The 20,304-nt window shown below is 35.8% G+C and overlaps 1 protein-coding gene across 3 annotated transcripts in view; it reads left to right on the top strand.

Annotated features, from left to right (window-relative positions):
* The first annotated feature begins 630 nt into the window (after window positions 1-630).
* CEP170 (centrosomal protein 170) overlaps window positions 631-20,304 on the top strand; it is an 83,456-nt gene continuing 63,782 nt past the window's right edge. For all 3 annotated transcript variants that reach the window (XM_009479701.2, XM_009479703.2, XM_009479702.2), the window contains exons 1-6: window positions 631-735; window positions 5,706-5,795; window positions 11,359-11,437; window positions 12,069-12,127; window positions 12,236-12,398; window positions 15,134-15,268. In XM_009479701.2, coding sequence (XP_009477976.1) covers window positions 631-735; window positions 5,706-5,795; window positions 11,359-11,437; window positions 12,069-12,127; window positions 12,236-12,398; window positions 15,134-15,268 — 631 coding nt within the window. The remainder of the gene's footprint in view (window positions 736-5,705; window positions 5,796-11,358; window positions 11,438-12,068; window positions 12,128-12,235; window positions 12,399-15,133; window positions 15,269-20,304) is intronic.

The following is a 20,304-nucleotide window of genomic DNA, read 5'->3' as shown; positions in this document are numbered from 1 at the left end:
TAACTTCTAAGTCGTTCATTTTGCTCTGCTTTGTTTACAGTTCTAAATGTACACTTAAATTTCCATGATATGTTTTATTGAAAATATCTAACATTAAATAAGAAGCAAAACTTCGTTTAATTTAAGCTTTCACTTGGTGCTGTACAGAGGAACTGAGCTTAAAAACAAAAGAGGTAGTTCTTTTTTGCAGGAAAATGTAATGACACACATGCAAGTTACTTGCTGTATTTTGTGAATATTTGCCACGTTGTTTATTGGTTGTGATAGTGAAGCATTAATGTAGCAATTATCTTGATAATAAGCAGTCAAATGTTAAAAGCTTTCTGACAACTTGACGTATGACTTAGGCATTAACTAGCTGCATGTTCATTGAAGAAGCTTACCTCAGATTAGATTTGCCTAGTTGCATGAAGCTCAGACTATGTAAATCTGGAGCCTGTCACTTCCTGTGATTGCTGGATTCAGTACATGCTATTGAGAATGCCTTATTTTCAGAGGCTTTTTGTATTCTGCTCATGGTGTTTGCTAAGTGGGAACTGTAGCTAAAAATAACTAAAATGAATTTCTCTGTCTCTCTTTCTTGCTGCAGGATGACGTAGCTTTGCCAAGGATTTATCAGCTAAGCAGAAAATGAGCTTAACATCCTGGTTTTTGGTGAGCAGTGGAGGCACCCGCCATAGGTTGCCACGAGAAATGATTTTTGTTGGAAGAGATGACTGTGAGCTGATGTTACAGGTAATTGCATCAGCCTTCCATGTGCAACTGCTCAAATCATGAACTTAATGCATCAGTTTTATATGCCTTTTGAAAATTAAATTCCCCAGGTGTTGGGGAGTGATTGTTTTGATTAATCTTCTGTGTTCATAGAAACACTTTGTTAAAATATATTGCCATCAATCATACAGTTACAGTTGAAGTGCAGAGGATCGCATTGTCTTTGTATAAATCACATACAGAATGCAAGAATAGAAGATGAAAACCATTTTGCTATGTGTACTCCATAAAATGTCATAATGCTGAGTGCACTGGATGCTTTTGAAAAGAGCTTTCTTTTTTCTGCAACTTGTAATCCAATTTAGTCATGTGATTTGATGTAACTCTATCCCCATGTCCTGATCTTGTTGTACAAAGGCAAATGAAATTAGTAGAGAAGAGTATTTCTCTATCTCTAAGGAAGTTGAATGACTCAATCTCGGTAATGGTTTCAGTGGAACTGTAAAAATACAAGTCTTAGTCAAAATAGTTTGATACTTCAGTAGCTTCCTCAACTTTCAGGGTCACTAGACGGAACTCTTAGAGGTGTGTAACTTTACTGTTATGTAGCCATATTGCATGCATTTTGCCCTATCAAAGCTGTAGTCCTTTGAGCTGCTTATATCTAGTATATATTTTTTTGAATGGTTAATGGTAATATTTTGGGAGTTTCTTCTTGAAGTCTTGTCTTTGGTTACTATAGAACTCTTAAGAGGATTGAACTTCAAAACTAATATTTTCAATCCTTCGTACCATTCAATAAAATATTTCTTTTGGATTTTTTGTTCCCAAGAGTTGTGTATGCAGCTGTTAATGGCCAAATTAGAATCTCACTTGCAGATGAAGTGCCTAGAAACCTATTTTTATGTGTATTACTGAGAATGTAATATCTCTAGTAAACTACATTTGGCTCTCAACCTCAGAAGGCATCCAAAGGTTTTATTGGTGATGGAAATACTTTTTCCTGTTAGAACGTAGTTGAAAATACTCTTAATTTCTTTTTAAAGACAGGCAGTATGATGTCGTGGTGATTTATGAGGGAAGTATTTTAAAAAAATCCCGAACCACCACACAAAAACCCCTAACACCCAAAGCCAAAAGAATAGCAAGCAAAAACCCCCACCCCATTGGTTCCTGCTCAGAAGATTATAATTAAAAAAGGCTTTCATTTTACCACTAGCTTGTTATAATGGGTTGTTGTCTCTGAATAAGGGAGACTTTTCCTCCTTCTCTCTCCCCTATGTCTTCTCCTGTCTGTGGTTAATCAGTCCTTAGAGTGAAGCTCTAAGCATTTATTTTTTTGTGTTACAAAACTTTAGTCATCATCACCCTTAAAAGTAGCTGCCTCTTCTCTTAATATTGTGAATAGATTCCAGTCACTTAGAAAAGTTGTTTGTTGTGTATTGACCTCAGGGGCAGTAAAAAGAATCAAGGGGCCTGACAATTTTCAAGAACATTCTCTTTAGGCTGCTGTTACATTAGGTCTACATGCCAGCATGACTGTAACACCACATACTGCTGAAGGGGGAGGAACCCACCAAAAGAGAAGCTAATAATGTGTTCTTGTTCTGTATGTATAGCTCTTTGTGTAGGCCCTTCCTTTCCACTCTTTACAACTTGGTTGTTCTCTTACTGCAAAGCATGTGGACAATGCATGATAAAGAAAGCAGAATTTAATGCTTTTATTCATAATCTCTTGACAGAAAACATGTTATAAAAGCCTTATTAAAAAGCATTTCAACTCTGTTGTGTGCTTGATAGAATTAGACCTCAGATCTGTACCTAACCACTGTTCTTCTAACAGAGGTTTTGTTCATGTCTGGTAGTACAGATTTGCTTTAACTGGGTTATTTTGTAAATATGTTCAAACATAGTGTACAATCTTTGTATTTAGCTAGCTGCTCCAATGCGTCCTTCTTGTGGATAAATACCACATTTTCCCCTTCTTTCACCATTATGTTTAGAAAACTTTTTGAATCTTGATGGGGGAATCATTTCCAAGGTGAAAAATTCTACATTATTCATAATATCAAAATTATTTCCAAAGAAGAATAGTCTTATTTTCTGTATTATGAACATTTTCCTAGTAGTTTGGATTGAAGAGTCTTTGTCTAAAATAATGCTAATTACAAATTTATTTTATCTGAGGATGGAGTTTTCCTCTTTATATTCATACAGCTCTTAGCACAGTTATTCTGTGATTTATATGATTTCTGCAGTCATATATAAATCTTTGTACTGGGTCTGGCTGGGATGGAGTTGTAGAAGCCCTTATGGTACTATGTTTTGGATTTGTGACCAAAACACTGTTGATAACACACCAGTATTTTAGCTGTTGCTGAACAGTGTGTGCACAGTTTCAAGACATTCTCTCTTTCTCACTCTGTTCCTCCCCCCCACACGTGACTATGTTGGGGGTGCACAAGAAGTTGAGAGGGAATACAACCAGGACAGCTGACCCAAACTGACCAAAGGGATACTCTGTGCCGTATAATGTCATGCTCAGCAATAAAAACCGAGGGAGGGGGCTTTGGGGAAGGTAACCACTGCTCAAAGACTGGCCGGGCATTGGTCCGCTTGTGGGAGGTGCTGAGTGATTGCCTTTGCATCACTTGATTTGTTTTATTTCTTCTTTCTTCTTCCTCTTGCCTTTGCTGCTTAAACTATCTTTAACTCGACCCATGAGTTTTCTTACTTTTGCTCTTCCTGTTCTCCTCCCCACCCTACCGGGCAGCGAGCGGGGAGTGAGTGAGCAGCTGTGTGGTGCTTAGCTGCCAGTCAGGGCACCACAGTCTTATAAAAAGTAATTTTGATAGTACTGAAATTTGAATGGAAGGCTGCAATAACAAATCAGAAGGAAAAATGGCATTTGAAAGATTTTCACAATCTTTGCACCTGTAAAGATTGTCTGCAATGAATAAAAATGTGTCCAATTATATGCAAGTAATCTGAGCCTGAGGAGAACTTAATGTTCTGCAGAATTTCAGGTGTTTCTCTAGAAGTCACAGCCTTAAGTAATCATTCTTACCATTTTGGAAGATGTGACAAAATATCATGAAGCTTTAAGGGGTCTTCAGGTTCATTTCCATTTTAATTTATTTTTAAGCAGAAGCAGCACATAAAGATAAGAAAGTAATTGATTACTAATACAGTTTGTATTTGAATAACGTAATTGAAAGAAGTTCAGAAATTTTTCCCGTAACATAGGTAAAGATAGGGTAATTTTTGTGCTTGCATTGATGCATCACTTGAGTGTAGAAAAGCGTAATCTCTGCTTGACATTGTAGGCTCAGCAGAACACCCACATCAGTGAATTCGATTTTACTCAGATAGCTTGTTTTCACTTGAAGAAAGGTTACTAAATTAGTAGAAAATGAACTACACTGGTATGTCTTCATCTACAATTAAGAACACTTAATTGATGTAGTATACTAGTGCAGCTTTTATTGGCATGGACCTTGTTCATTTGTCTCTCTCTTCCTTAATTCTCGCCTCCCCTTTTATATCCTGATCCCCTTTTCATGTACCTCAAGACTGTAGAGCAAATTGGCTCAAATGAAAAGTCATTAAAATAATGTAGTAAGTATAAGCAGAAGAGGACGGATTTCAGAGGACTCCTTCTTTGAGAAGAAAGCGAAGCAGTCAGAAGGTGGCGTGGAAAGGAAGAATAAGGAAGTAAATTGAAAAGGAAGGAAAATTATATTAGCAAGTCGCAAGAAATCAAGAAGAAACAAGGTGATAAACATGAGATTCTGAGAAAAGAAAGCATTTCCTTAGGAGTCATGATTGTATGGTCTGATGCCTTGAACTGGTTAATGCACTGATAACCTGGGACTCTTAGAACTGATGGGCTGCAGGTGCTGGTACAGAAATAAGTACAGAAGTCTCGGGCAGGAATTTACCATTGTCAGTGCTGTATAGGCCTGAGCAATGACTTCAGTAGCAAGGATAGAAGATGCAAACCTGAAACTGGAAAGAATGCCGTTGGAAGAAATTTGCTGCTATACCATCATGTTAGGACACTGCACTAGCAGAATTGCCAGCAAACAGGCTGAGATCAAGTGTGCACAGCTGGGGAAGATGAGCTGTGGGCTCCATCCACTTGCGAACTCTTTTAGATGTCAGGGTGCTGACCACATGCATGCGTGAAGGAAGCGTACATCCAGCCCCACCTCTTCCTTGCTTGAAGTCAGCACCTCGAGCTGGAAACACTTGGCCATGGACAAGCGCGAAAAGAGGGACTTAGCTGTTAGGGAGGTGGTGTTCTTGGAAGAAACAGTAACAAGAATTGTTCCTGATCTATGGGTTGACATTTGGATGCGAAATAAAGAATCAATTAAATAGATAAATGCTGAAGTGGGAATAATAATTCAGGAACTGCTCATTTAGTGAAGAGGCTATAGCTAATTTGTTTAGGAAATTGAGATCAAGGAGAAACAATTTCAAGGCTTGTATACTATGGCAAGTATCCCAGGCAACATAATGGAAGATTTACTGATACGTGACGGGAAACAGTGTGTTTCAGAGAGAACAGCAATACCACGGAATCATATTTATGTTTTGGAAGATGCATGTAGTTAAGGAGAGAGACAGAGAAATAAAGGTGAAGTTGATGATGTTAGATTAAACATCAGTGATACTATGGTGAACTGGAAAAAAAAAAAATCTTTGGGTAAGATACAGCTGGATCTGACATATAATCACATTTGGGGAAACATTAAGAAAATAATTCTTCTGAATTTACTTTAGCATTCTGCTATGGGCACCTGGGGCCAGAGTTGGGATTGAGTTTTTTCATATGTGGGACTAATTTTTTTTATATATAATTTGAATAAATGTGCTATATAGAAAGAAAATAATCATGCTACTTGAAGAAATAGCCTTTAATGCTATCTTGATCTGTTTTTGAAATACCTTATCTTACTTTATATAATTTTTTACATATATTTTAGTCACGAAGTGTGGACAAGCAACATGCTGTACTTAACTATGATGCCTCTACGGATGAACACTTGGTGAAGGATTTGGGCAGCTTGAATGGGGTAAGTTAACATCAGAAATGGATGGCTCCCCATAGTCTTTTGTATGTCTGTTTGTTTTCTTTGAGCAAAGAGAGTATGACTTAACAAGTGTATGTTAATATCAGTTTAATACAAAATTGGAAATGGGGGAACATTCAAAAGGAAAATGTAGTTTTTTGCTGGGGTTTTCCACTGCACGTTATTTAAAGGGCTGCAGAAAGTTCCATTAAGACAACGACCTTGGCAGTAGGAAAAAACTCAAATAAAAAGGAATATGTTACTCTTTTGTATTTCAGAAAAGTAGGAAAAAATAAAAATCTGGATTATATTGTTTGAAAAAATGGTATTTCAATCTCTAAAATGTCTGGTTAAGAAATGGATTTTTATTTCATATGCTATTCCTTTTTTCTCCTTTTTTCATATAGAAAAGAATGTTAAACTTATGATGTGGGGGGGGGGGAAGTATGCAATAACCATGTTGTATGTAAACCTGTTTAACTAATCCTATTTTTGCATTTAGTTTTTCAGTATCCTTTTTGTCAAAATCTCTATGAATAATGTGTAAGTGCCAAGTTATTACAAACTAATATAGGAAAAATGCAAAGTTATGAGCAAAATTAAGTTTCATATGACATGTTACATTTTAAGGCTTTTCTAGGAACTGAACATACAATATCGTAGGTGAGCTTCACCTTTTATAAAATGTTTTGAATATTATAATAGAGTATGGAAAACTTAGTAACTTTGTCATTTTTGTAGCCCTTTAGATACTTCTTCATGAGCTGTTTATATACACTAGTTATGGTTGTTATTTTAGCTGTGTCATGAATATAGAATAAAATCATGAATGATTGCTTACTTGAGTTAATATTTAGAAAGCTACTGGTAGTGAATAGCTTTGTCAAATGTTTTAAAAAAAATAGAAGATGAAGAAGAAATCTCAAGTTACTGCCTGTTAGTGTTGATTTAGGTTTTGATGTTTGATATTGAAGCATTTCAAAATAAAAACCCTGTTAGTCTGTCTCTATTAGCTTTTCTTTTTTTTAAGGTAACTAATTCAGCCTTCCAAAGAGTCAGAGTCTCAACTGCATATGAAAGCAGTGTAACCTGAAGGGTTATATCCTTTGAACGGCTGTAGGCATATAAGAACTTTGCTCCTTAAATATTTAATATACCTCTGTGTTTCAAAAGTCAGTGCACTGTTTCAAGGCAGTGATCAAATACGAATTCAGCACATACTAATTTTTTGCTGAGCCATGTGGTTTTATTCCCTAATTCTATGTTACTCCTGTAGTCAATAGGCATACCTTCAGATTTTCATCACCTCATCACAAAACTTGAATTTAATAAAAATATATGTTAAAAGGCCTTCATCTGACTCCTTTCTTTGCCTCCGATAAAGAGCTTTCAGTTATTTGCTTCACTTGATCTGATTCATTCTCAGGTTTGAGTTGTCAGTTGCTCTATAGCTGTTTACTCAAAGACATCAAAGGAACTATTTCTTCCCACAGTTTTGGGGCAGGGAATATTAAATCTTAAGAGTTCAGTCCTTGCTCTTTGTCTTCTGAGTGCTTCCCTTACTATCTCTTTCCAACTGTGCTTTTCTTACATACCTCTGTCTACCTGGTTTCAGGTCGAAAGAGGAAACACATAACTTTGTAACACTGTACTTAATTGTGTGGCAGAACAATATATGCAATGCCTCTGTACCATGCGGTGAACTGCTAACTAGGCAATAATTCTTTTAGTCTAGCCACTATTTCCACTGCGAACACCACATCCCTAACATCCAAGTCCTCTTTCAGTGCTTCACCAGCTTCGACCCATTCTTATTTTGCTTGCCTCATCAAGAGCAAACATTTATTTTGGGTTTCCCTAGTTAGTCCCATTTCTTTGGAGAACAGATGCATACTTTTCTTAGTATACAGGAGCACTCCATTCCTGGTGTAATGCACTTTAATCACTCAAGCTAATTCAGAGTTTAAGGGGAGATGGCTACTACCAATACACAGGGCTTTTCTTTTGAGTTTTATGAGTCCCGAATACTTTCACTAAATGAACTGTAATTGCACCTGATGCCCCAATGGCTGAATGTTCTTGCCTGTGTAGTTGATTCGCACTCAATTCAGTGAAAAGGTTACAGCAGTCTTCATCCTGGGCTTCGTACATCTAGATTTAAAAAGAAAAGTAAATTTTAATCAGATTTACATGATGTAAAGTTTTATTTCTAGTAATCGATCATGACTCCTCCTGGTCATTCCTGCTTGTCTTTCATTTCATAGAATCGTTTAGGTTGGAAAAGACCTTTAAGATCATCCAGTCCAACCATTAACCTAACATTACCAAGTCCACCACTAAACCAGTTAAGGGTAGAGTAGCAATTTCGTGTTCCTGGCTTGGTAGCTGGATTATTTTTAATGAAAGTGAAAACTAGGAATCATTAAGATTGGAAAGGATCTCTCAGATCATCAGTCCAACCATCGACCCAACACCACCATGCCCACTAAACCATGCTTTTTTGGGTTTCTTTTTTTCTGTACAAAAACAACAAAGGAATCTCTTTTCTGAAGAAAATATGTACAATTGCTAACATATAATCTATTATTTCACCAGTATCAACAGAATTGAACTCTATTTTCTCCTTTGACTTGTGACCTCAAAAACATACCAGAAAAATTATCAATTTCTTCCATGGCCCTGTTGAATAACATTCTTCTCAGGGATATTTACAGGATAGTGAAGTCCTTTCACACTGATGTTTTAGGACTGGATTGTGAAATGCTCAGCAAACTTTGTGAAGGCTTAAAGAGAGTTGACTCGCTATTTGAAGAATAAAGCTTTGGAATCCATGTGAATATATAAAAAATATGCATTAAATACCACTAAAGTTTCATGCTTACAAACCAGTAAATAGTTGTACCTTTAATTGTTACTTCTCATGGAAGATATTTTCTTTGATGTAGGTAAGCAATTATTAAAATAATGAAATAAACATTATTTTCATTTAGAAAAAGAAAATAAAACAAAATATCCCTTTACTGTTTTGGGGAAGGACATTGTTTCTCTCTTTCCAGACTTCATCTAATACTAGATTTAGATGAGCGCCACAACTGTTCAAAGATTCAGATTCTTGGCTTAATTATTCAAGTTTATTTGTGTGTGTGTGTGTCCCTAACTTCAAAGTGAATAAAAAATGGCAGATTTCAGCTGCTACATTCCTTAGAAACATGTACATGTTGTAGAACTCTTAAATTTGAAGTTGTGATATTCTGAGTCCCCAAAACTGACACAAACCAATAGTAAATGTTGTTCAGAAAGGCACCCTGGATATTTAATCTGTCTGTAGTATTAGAATGTAGTTGTTGTGAAAAGTAAAAATGAGCAAGAAGCTGTAAAATTTTTCAGGTATGGGAAAATATACAGCTGATAAATAATTTGTAAAATAATGCAACAGTCTCATACCAGCTAACCACAAATATTTTGTTTGCCTTGAGTTTGCCCTAAATTAAGGCTTCATTTTGGATTTTAAAAGAAGGTGAAGAAAGTAACACCAAGGAACAAGAGACTTTTTCACATATAGCTGATTATTCATATTTCTTACAAGGAAGATGCTACATTCTTATAAGTCCAGATGTTAACATTCTTTTCAGGTACAAGGAGAGGGAAGATTTCAAGAAAGCCAGGGGAGAATGCAGGGGAGAGGAACTTAGAGGGTAAATTGTGGCTTCTTACTGCAGATTTAGATTGAGCCTTGAGGAAAAGTTTAAGGCAAGATGCTGAGGAGAAGTGAGGAGTAGTTTAAGGCAAGATGCTGGGAAGTTTTCTGTCAGCTCACACTGTTGAAAGATTCTTCAAGGATGTGTAACTCTGAAAGGGTCTTAAATAGTATGCAGAGTTACATTCACTGTTTTCTTTGTAGCCTGATCTCTAGTTTTTGTAATCAAGAGCTTAATATTCTATTCTGCTAGACAAAACATGTCTTCACACTTTTATATTTCTCTATCACTGAGTGAATTCGGAAGATACAGACACGACATAGAATTTTCTCTGAAGCTAACAAATTCAGTTTGAGAAACAATTCACTTTCACAGAGATTCAGCCTAATTTGGAGAGTTCTAAGAGCAGTGATACGACTCGGGATGAGCAGAAGGGTCAGTTAGAGAGCTGTCATTGGGAGGTGGCAGGTTCTGGGAGAAGTTGCTACCTGAAGGTGTAAGCATCCCCTCCAATAGCAAAAGGACAAGTTGTGGGAAGAGCACTGTCAGTTCCTGACACTCACTCCTACCTTAGTGTGGTAGCATCCTTGGTTTCTGGTATCTGAAGTCACCACATGCAACTTCAAGTCTTGCTGATGTTAGTAATGTGGGCAGTTTGCTTGACGCTGACAGCCTACCTTCCTAAGACTGTAAATCAGTCTTTAAAGATGCAGAACAGTTCTAATGAAGGAATAAACTTTTTTTCCTGGTCTTTACAAGGGCTTATGTCTGTTTTAGAATTCTATGTAAGCGACTTTCTAGAATTTTCTTTGGGGCCTGAATAATCAGAACGTCAAGCCCTATTTACATCTCCCCCCCCCCCCCCCCGCCCCAAGATGAAATTGTTTCCCAACTCTTCCAAATTACATCTCTGAGATCCATTTATACTTGAACGTGTATTATTCTTCCTCCTTGCTGCCTCTGTAATTAGTCATTGTGTGTATATATATCTCTCCCAGGTTCTCTTAAAATTTATCCCAGCATGTTTTTGCAAATTCCTGGGTTTTTTTGCTGTCCAGTTTAATCCAGACCTTGAAATCTGAGTGATTGGTAATCTGTGCTGCCTCTAACAGCCAACTGATGTGACTGGTGAAATTGGGCAAACTTTCAGGTACGTAAAACCTTCCTCAGATCACTGAAAGCTTGTCTGATTTCTCCAACTATGTTTCCATCAGTGATTTCAAGGAGGAGAGGATTACTTACTGTACAGTAACTGAATTTTCAGAAGGTATTGTCAAGCCTATGGAATTTGCTCTGCTTTGCTGCTAGCTGGTATAATAATGTTATTTCTGCTTACGAATGTTGTTATTCTTTCAAGATCACAATATATTGAATTCTTTATCGCTGCTATTTGGAGTTACTTGTATGCACTAACTTGGTCCAATTTTCCTTTAAGTCCTTTGACAATGTTTGGAAATTATAAGCTACCTCAGAACTCTCATGTCCAATGTTAAATGCTGAACAAATGTGATGATAAAGCAATTCTGACAGCTAATTGGGATTGAAAAAGCAAACTATAAGAAAAATAATGATGGAGGTGCTAATTTAAGGGAACATTAATCAACAATTCAGTAAATACTGCTAACAAGATTAAACTTGTAAGAAAACTTTTCCAGGCCAGTGTGATGTCAGCAGCCTGATTAGTGACTGGTGTTTAACCTTTCTCTTGAAATATTTTGTGAAGCAGGTGGTAATTTGAGTTTATAGTTTAATTCCCCAGTGAAAATTTGCAGTGCTGAAAACTTTCTTATAAAACTAGTTAAGTGATTTGTCATTTTATTATTTTGGAATTTAATAGTATCTCTTTCTGTCCTCATTTATTTCTGTAGACATTTGTGAATGATGTGAGGATTCCAGAACAGACATACATCACTCTGAAGTTAGAAGATAAATTGAGATTTGGATATGATATCCTTGTCATAAAAAATACCCAACGCCCTGACACACTTTTCTTGCTAAAAGTATGGTTGTGTTAAATGAACGGTTCTCATACTATTTGAGAAGCAACTTTGAAATATTCATTTTTCTCATTACTACAAAAATGCCTATATTAGAGAAAATGGCAGGTTTTAGAAGACTGTACCTTGGTCAGAACTATGGATAAAGTACATTACATTGTTTCTCACCACAAGAAACCTCAAGTTCCAATTATTATTTAAAACCTAATGTGTAACTTGCATGTTGCTAAGAAGCATTGCTTTTCTTGGAGGCAAATATACAAATATTTGTATCGTGAGATTGTATACGAGTAAAGAAAATTACAAGTAATTACTCAGCAAACTACCGAATGAAAAAAAAGAGAACTTGTATTATTAGAACATTAAGGTATCTACTCAATGTTCTGTTTACAAATACTAAATAATTGTATTGTGCATTTGCTTTGATGAGTATGATTGTACATGCTAGTCCTAACAGTGACATATTTGTAGAACAAGTGTCACCATTCCAGTGGCAGAATAGGCTACAGAACTGTTGCTTTTCTGTAAAATCCTCTTGTGAATTGAGAAATCTTTCCAGTATTTTCCTTAGCATTTCCTACATACTAATCTTTTTACTGTCGTTAGGGGAGAGATGAGAGTCCCTGAAGAAGCACTTAAGGTAACAATGTGTAGTTCCTAGATAATGTTCTGTGATTGTGTAGTTATTGGTAACAGGGTTTTTTTCACTCTCTGAGGGTGTTTTTTTTCTCTATTTAATGTCATGTAGCATGAAAAATTCACAAGCCAACTCCAATTATCCCAAAAATCTTCAGAAGCAGAAGGGTCGAAGCAAACCAGCTCCAAAAGCTCAGAGTCCAAGGTAACAGACTCCACAGCTGAAGTGCACCACAAAACTACGGAAGCACTGAAATCTGAAGAGAAATCAATGGGTAAGGTGCATTTTTGCTGCAGAAGCACACAGACTTGGAAAGGATATTTATTTGCTTTGCTAGGATGCTTATGAAATTATATAGATTGTAAAAACTCCACATATGTGAAATTTTAAATATACTTTAATTAATAACTTTCAGAATTGAATAACTGCCTTTCTTACTGTAGTATCCACGTGTTAAGAAAACTTGTAAAGGGACATTTAATAAGCATTTATCAGATTTTTGCATTTCTCTTTCCCCAAATCACAAACTTTAAGCATTTTTGGCAGGCAAGTGTGCTATTTTTTTTGCAGTGTAACTGAAAATATTTGTTCAGGAACAGTTTGTGCTTTCTACCACCACCATTGTCAAGTGCATGCTTCTTCCCCCCCCCCCCCCCCCCCCTTTTAAACACATGGGGGCTTTCTTTGTTTTATAGATATTAGCATTCATTGTTAGATGCATCAGGATATAACCTAAGTGTTCTATTGTGGTTTAAAAAATTGTAGAAACTGGAGCTTCAGTCTTGTTTCTACATCATCATTCATATGTATGTATGTTGTGGTTTAGCCCCAGCCAGCAACTAAGCACCACGCAGCCACTCGCTCACTCCCCCTGCCCCGATGGGATGGGGGAGAGAATTGGAGGAGTAAGAGTGAGAAACACTCCTGGGTTGAGATAAGAACAGTTTAATAATTCAAATAAAGTTAAAATAGTAATGATAATAATAACAATATAATAATGATAATAACAACAACAATACACAAAGCAAGTGATGCACAATGCAATTGCTCACCACCCAACGACCGATAGCCAGACAGTTCCCGAGCAGCGATCGCTCCTCCCCCAGCCAGCCCCCCCCCCCCCCCCCCCCCCCCCCCAGTTTATATACTGAGCATGATGTCATACGGTATGGAATAGCCCTTTGGTCAGTTTGGATCAACTATTCTGGCTGTGCCCCCTCCCATTTTCTTGTGCACCTGGCAGAGCATGGGAAGCTGAAAAGTCCTTGACTAGCATAAGCAGTACTTAGCAACAACTAAAACATCAGTGTGTTATCAACATTCTTCTCCTACTAAATCCAAAACACAGCACTATGCCAGCTACTAGGAAGAAAATTAACTCTATCCCAGCCAAAACCAGGACTATGTAACATGTCATGGTGGCTCTGCTGCTGGTGTCTTAACTTCAATATGAGGCTTGCTGAAGTTTATTGTTTATCTTATAGTAACTTGCTGTGTTACCTGTTACTACAGGAGGTAAGCACAAGAATGAGAAAGGAATCAGGTATTGTTGCTTCCTTAATATGGAGCTGACTACATCTGACTCCTTAGGTCAAGGCTGTACAGTTTTGTTTAGGTTTAATCCATTTTTCTGGAAGACACACTTCAAAAGTTACACTTCTTTTCCCCACATACAGGATTCTGTGGTATAACTAATTAATGTGTTTGTTTTGTTGGCTGATCTAGCATCCTGTTAAGGGTACATGAAGCTTATCCAGTACTTCAATGTTCCTATTCAATATGGCTTTTCAGCATTCGTGTCCTCTTGAAGTTTTATGAAGTGGCACAGTGGGGTTTTTTATTCTCATCTTCCATTTTCCTCTTTGCTCTTCCAAAAGTAACAGTCAAAGTTAATGATAAGGATTTATATTTGAGTGCAGCTCCCAGAAGCTTTTGGGGGATTGATTCAGTCACTGTTGCTGTATATATGCATAGCTGTTTACTATGGCTAATTCAGTGCACAAGCATCAGCCATCAAGTTTTTAAAAACAATTCAGTATTGACTAAAGTGTAATGCTGTTTAAAAAAAGTACTTAGCATCTTAAATCATATTGAAACTTTTGGTATGGCTATGAAATTATATATCATCTTTGGAATTGCAGTGAATAAAACAATAAAAATGTTGACATTCATGATAGGCAAAGTAACAGGCAAGCTACTAAGCTAGATTTGAACAGATCATGTTCTTTTATATAAAGACTGTTTAAAATATCTTCAGAACATCTGTATGATACTGGAATAGCTAAATGTCAGTAGGGTGAAGTATTCTCCCAAGAGATCAAGTCAAAACTAATCCAGTCAATTTATCATCAAGGTAGAAATCTTAATTATATCAGTGTGGTTTTTTCTTATTTAATCTTTACCTTTAAATTTGTTTAGTCATGTGTATACATCCTATATAAGAAAAAGCATTTTTAATTGTATTGTAATTCAACTATTGCCTTTAAAAAAAAATGATTGTGCTCAGTAATGTTTTATACAAGGTAACGTTCAGCATGGTAGTAGCTGTCAGCAATTTGGAACCTTGGCAACGTTGCAAAATTTGATCAGTTTTTCATGCAGTGAGTTCAGATTCCACTGAAAGGTCAATGTGGGTAAAAGTGAGAATCTTCTCAGAAATAGCAGCGGACTGCTTTTAGGAATGTACTGCTATGCTGATGACTTCAAACTGAAAGCAGAAAGTAATGTTTACAGATATACCAGGGTAACAATAAGAGATGTCAGCTGCCTTTGCATAAACGTTTGTGCCAGAAGTTCTGATCAGGTCATTAGTAAGCTTTTATATTTAGAACCCAGATCAGTTATCCAGCCTCCAAGTTTGTTTTGTGTTTCGGCAAATGCATGCAGCCAATTCACTTCAACTTCCAGGAGAAACAATCCAAGCAAATGACTCTCTCTTCATGTTATTTTAACCTAAATATCACAACTAAACAAAAAAGTAATTTCCTCTGCCTTGGGCTGATTTTATAGATCTTTCTGCCATGCCTCGTGGGACACCTTTGTATGGACAGCCAGCCTGGTGGGGTGATGATGAAGCTGATGAAAAAAGTGGTCATAAGCCAGATAGCAAGCATGAAGAAAAAATGCATGAGACGGGGGCTTCAGGTAAGTCTATTGTCTTATTTTTGTGGGGTTTGTACATATATTCTTAATTAGGGAACTAAACAGATGTTAATGTTTGGAAGTTTCATAGGCAGTTTGCATAGATGAAAGCCTGTTAAAATTAAGTTAGTTTAAAAAATTTATTCTGTGAGAAACTGCATTTCCAGAGACCAATTTCACATACAATGTATCAATTTTCTAGTATATAGTATGATTTGTTATCCGTAAAGGTAGAAAATAATGTTACCTGAACCATTGTGTCTTATTTATCAATATAATCCATATCTGTCATTGTATATACTCAGAATTAGAGATTGCATAGGGATGTTTTATCAAAATAATTTCTGAAAATAAATGGGGCTATATTATTTTGATATTCAGCTTTTAGCTATATATGGTGATCTATGCTAATATTCTCTCCTGTAATTCAATAGTGCTGCATTAGTGGAAATTACATTTCATAGTTCTTGCAGTAAAGATTTGCGTAGTCTGAAGTTAAACTGGTAATGTTTATTTCCCATAAGACAGGTACTATTTTTTTTAGTTAGCTTGTCTGTGCACAGTACGTATTGCCAGAACTTAAATCTCAGTATCTATAATTAGGCTTCTAAATCTATCATCAGGCGTATAAATAAAGTGACTGCTATTCTAATGAAGAGAATAACCTCAAATCTTACTCAAGTTAGGACAAAATTCAACCATGTTTGTTTAGCTGTTTAGATACGCATTTAAGGCCCAATAGTTTTAAGTCTGGAGTTTTTTTAAAGTACTTTAACTTAGGTGGGGATTTCTCTCTTCCTGTAATAGTAGTTGCCTTGGTTATCATGAATCCCATTTTGCAGGAATTGGAGTAAACTGTAAAAATATGTAAAATCAAACTAAACTAACACTTTGATGTAATGAAGTCAATGTCTTTGGAGTTACCTTTTTGTCATAGCCTTTAATGACCTTTTTTGTATTAGTCTAAAGTTGTCACAGCTCAGACGGTAAAGTAAGTCCCTTAAGATTTGGACTAGTAGAAAGAAACCAGGTGAAAATACTTAAATTAGTGACAGTTTTCGTGCAACTTAAACAACTTTGTCGCATATAGATCTACTGCACCATAACGCAGTACAGTTATAGAATGCTTTCTTATTTGGTTGTTTTTTCGGTGAAAAATTCCTCTATCATATGCAGCACTGCGTAGAGTATACTGTTGTGTGCTGCTATGGAGGCTTTTTAAGTACACGTTTAATATCCTACATTAGTAATCTGTAATGCTACAGTTCAAATCTTGTCTAGAAATGTGTTCTTCAAACACTTTTAAACATTCCTAAGAAATATAAATTTTGTTCCTAATGGCAGTAATAATGAGAGGCAATGACTGTTAGATGTTGTTCCACTTACATTTTTCTCAACAAAAAGGAAAAGCACGTATGTCATCAGTTACAAAGAAAAAGAATTAAATCCTCACCTTTGAGTCTCGTCATTGGTAGACTTGCTAGCCACATGATTCTCCGTACTTTCCAGATCACAGGAAGCATTAACTATTGCCTGCGAAACCTGTGACTGTATCTTGCTGTATATACCAAAACAGGGATGGTAAAGTCTCTAGTGCCTGTGTGTTTATTGCTTAGATGCCAATGTCTGCAGCAAACTAATATAACAAAAATGTTAATTCATCAAGCTTTTTATACTTGTGTGTATCTATCTACATTTTTTTTTAATTTAAAAAATATCCACATTTTTTGCCCTCATTAAATATAAGATTATTAAAAAGTAATATCCTGAAGTTTGTGGTTTTGATGCCCTGCCATTAACAAGGTATGACACAAGATTCCAGCTTCTATTTAGTAGCATGCCTATTTTTATTTTTTCATAATTGTGAATTGCTTTTTCAGAAGCAATATTGCATCAAATGGTTTACATGCTCTTGTATTTATTTTACCAAGAGATTTTTCAGGAAGTGATCGGTGCTTCTGTCTTAGTTCCCGAGTTCAGAGAAAAACAAGATTCCAACTTCCTCTCAAACTAATCAAGGAGGTGCAGTCTGTTTCAGTAGTAGATGAAAATGAGTTTGTTCTAGACAGAACTTCCGTGATGGGGATATTTTTGCCATGCTTTGCCTTAGAGAAGTCATCATAAGGTAAATGATGAATAGAGAAGATAGACTAATAGTTTCTACAGTATTTAACTGATTTTGTTTGTTTTCCAGACATATACACTATATATGAAAATAAAATTTCGGCACAGAGCCTTCTTGGCAAACACAACATTTCTTTTTTTTTTAAATGTACAACATATGTTAGAAATCCTTTTTGTTTATGTTGTTGTTGTTTAGTCATGAATTTCTCTCCTAAGAATAGAATTAATCTAAATAGAGTGTAGGAATAGCTTCTATTTCCTCAAACTGAAAGACTAATAAATCTGCAAGAATGGAATTTGGTTTGAATAAGCACATACGAAACAAAAACTTATGTGAAATGTTACAGGGGAAAACAAAAAAAACACGCTGCTGGGAAAAAAAAAACCAAACAACTGACATTGTTTTGCAAAACAATTTAATTTGGGAAGAGGTGGAACTAAAATCCCATGTATGGACAAGTGCTTTATTTATCTCGATCACTTAATCTCTGAGTAGACATTAGTTGTATGTTTTACTAGTCTGGTTTTTGACTGTTGTAGATGTTTTTTAGCAGTGTGGGCAGAGAGTCTGAGAAGACAGACCAGATAAGAGTTGACATTTGCCTCTATGGACCCATTTCCTCAATCTCAGAACACTCACTCTGTCTGTGTAAAGTGTGCAAAAAAAATATCCTGAATGTTTTCATACAATTATGAAATAAAGACATTAGCTTTTTGGGCCCTTTAGGCCTACAATTACATTCCATGTAAACTTTAAATTAATTTTCAACAAGTTAGTATGTGTTTTCTTCATGCACTTAGCTTTTATAATACAGATTAATACAATGATTGGAAAACAATATTAAGAAACAGTTTAATGAAAGGAAATTGGAAACTTCACAAGACTGTCATGTTTGGATGTTTTTTAAATAAAAGTGAACTTTAATAAAAAACGTTCAAGATTGATGCAGTTATCTGTTCTTTCATGGGCTAAATTGTGTTAAGTATTTAAAACAACAATTTGGAACATGTAACTCAAATCGATAAAGCCTGATATCAGTTTAACAAATTAATCCTATGAAGAATCTGCTTCATGCTTTAATGATTTGGTACGTGATTATTCACTGAATAGAAGGCATGAATTATAGCAGATGGGGCAAGGTTTAATGAGGAGATTATAATGGGAGATTTGTTTCTGCTAAGCCAACTATAGACAATTAGTCTTTACAGTCTCAAGTTAATAAGATTATTTCGATGTTGCTGTCTTTCTATCACAATGGAAACTCACTAGTGGAAATTATTTGCAAACAGAGCAGAATATCTTGGAAAACTTTAAAAAGAAAAACCCTTTCTGCTTTTTTCAGACATGCACGTTGCTTTAATGATCCTTAGATCTACTAGTCCGTATTAAAACGGTTGCATATACACCTATGGTGTGACTTATGCTGCAGCTGTTAAAGTTACATGTTTTTGGCAAGTTTACTGGGTGGGTAATTATTATTATTGCCATGTGTTACACTCTCACTTCCTGGAAAAGCAAAAACTGCATTCTCTGCTGATCTCTGTAGTAGTTGTAGAATTTTACATTATTAATGCCTTTCCCCCAAATCTAAGAAAACATAGAAGTAAATTTTTAAACAGGCTTTAAGAATCTGAAGTAATTTTTTCCGTTTGGCATGAAGTGTTTTTTAATTCCAGCATTGCGTAACAGTGTATCAGATTAAATGTTCTTTACATTTAAGAAACAGTGTCATTTTAAGGTAAAGCAGACTGATTGTTATTTTAGAAATTCCAGTGTAATCAGTATGTGTAGGAGATTACACACACATGTTTAATCACTGTATTAACATTAAAGTTCCTAGAAGTTTGTTCTAGAATTTTGCTGAGTTTTGGCCAGGAATATGCGCAAGTGCTGCATGTGTAAGGCTTGCTTTGCAAAGCTACAGCAGTGAATGTCCACTGTATGTCCCAGGGAGCTTACAGAACTTTTTAGAGCCATCACAGCAATATACTGAAGTAAGATCGGTTTTGCACTTTTTTCATTTTAACTCCTTTAAAGTAGGCAGTTAAATGATTTATTATGACAGGGGGGGATTTCTACACACTACTATTTTCAGGTCACTACTAGTTTCAGATCATTTTCTTTTACAAGATTTATTTTTAAAATTGTATTTTTAAGGCAGGAAAAAAAAAGAACATTTCTAGAAAATCTGAAGACTGTGCAAAATATTTTCTGAGTTTCATCCCATCTTTGCAGATGGTAATATATTCATATACACAGGCAATTTCTTGCATATCTGATAGATTGTGTTGAATAGCATAGAACACCTATGATATTTCTTGTCCAGGCTGGCAAGTAAAATTTTAAGATTCTGACTATTTGTGTGTGTAATAGATTAAGAAATAAAACTTAAAAAACCGAAAAGTCCTAGCAAGTGTAATCAACTCTGCTAATGTCACAAGGGAATGTTGCTTTTCTGATGATTATCTCTGAGATTATTCTAGTAAAGAATCTCCCTGAATTGCCATTTGGTTAAGCCTGTGATTTCCCAAATATTACATAGTTTCACTCATAGCCTCTCCTAGACTCATTATTTCATTAATAGTCTCACTACACCTCTGTCGTAGCTACAGTTAGTACTTCCTTTCTTGCCTTATAGAAACTGTTGCACAGTTGTCTTTTGTAGCTTTAGATCTCTGTAGAATGAGAGCTGCTTCTTTACAGGTACCTTTGGTTCTTTTTCTGCCCCTTTCCTTTCACTCTTGCTAGTTCAGAAATCTCTTCAATTCCTGAAGAGATTGCAGTTCACAACCCATCCATCCCCTCATTTTCCCAAAACACTCTTTCAGTTCCACACAACTGCCTTTTTTGCTGTACAGATACTATGCTTGTTCTGTTTAAAAATTACAGACATGGGATGACCACTATCTTCAGT

The sequence above is a fragment of the Pelecanus crispus genome, chromosome 3 (assembly GCF_030463565.1).
Source record: "Pelecanus crispus isolate bPelCri1 chromosome 3, bPelCri1.pri, whole genome shotgun sequence".
In the NCBI taxonomy this organism is placed as follows: domain Eukaryota; kingdom Metazoa; phylum Chordata; class Aves; order Pelecaniformes; family Pelecanidae; genus Pelecanus; species Pelecanus crispus.
The sequence above is the reverse complement of the archived record's forward strand: the minus strand, read 5'-3'. Positions and strand labels throughout refer to the sequence as shown.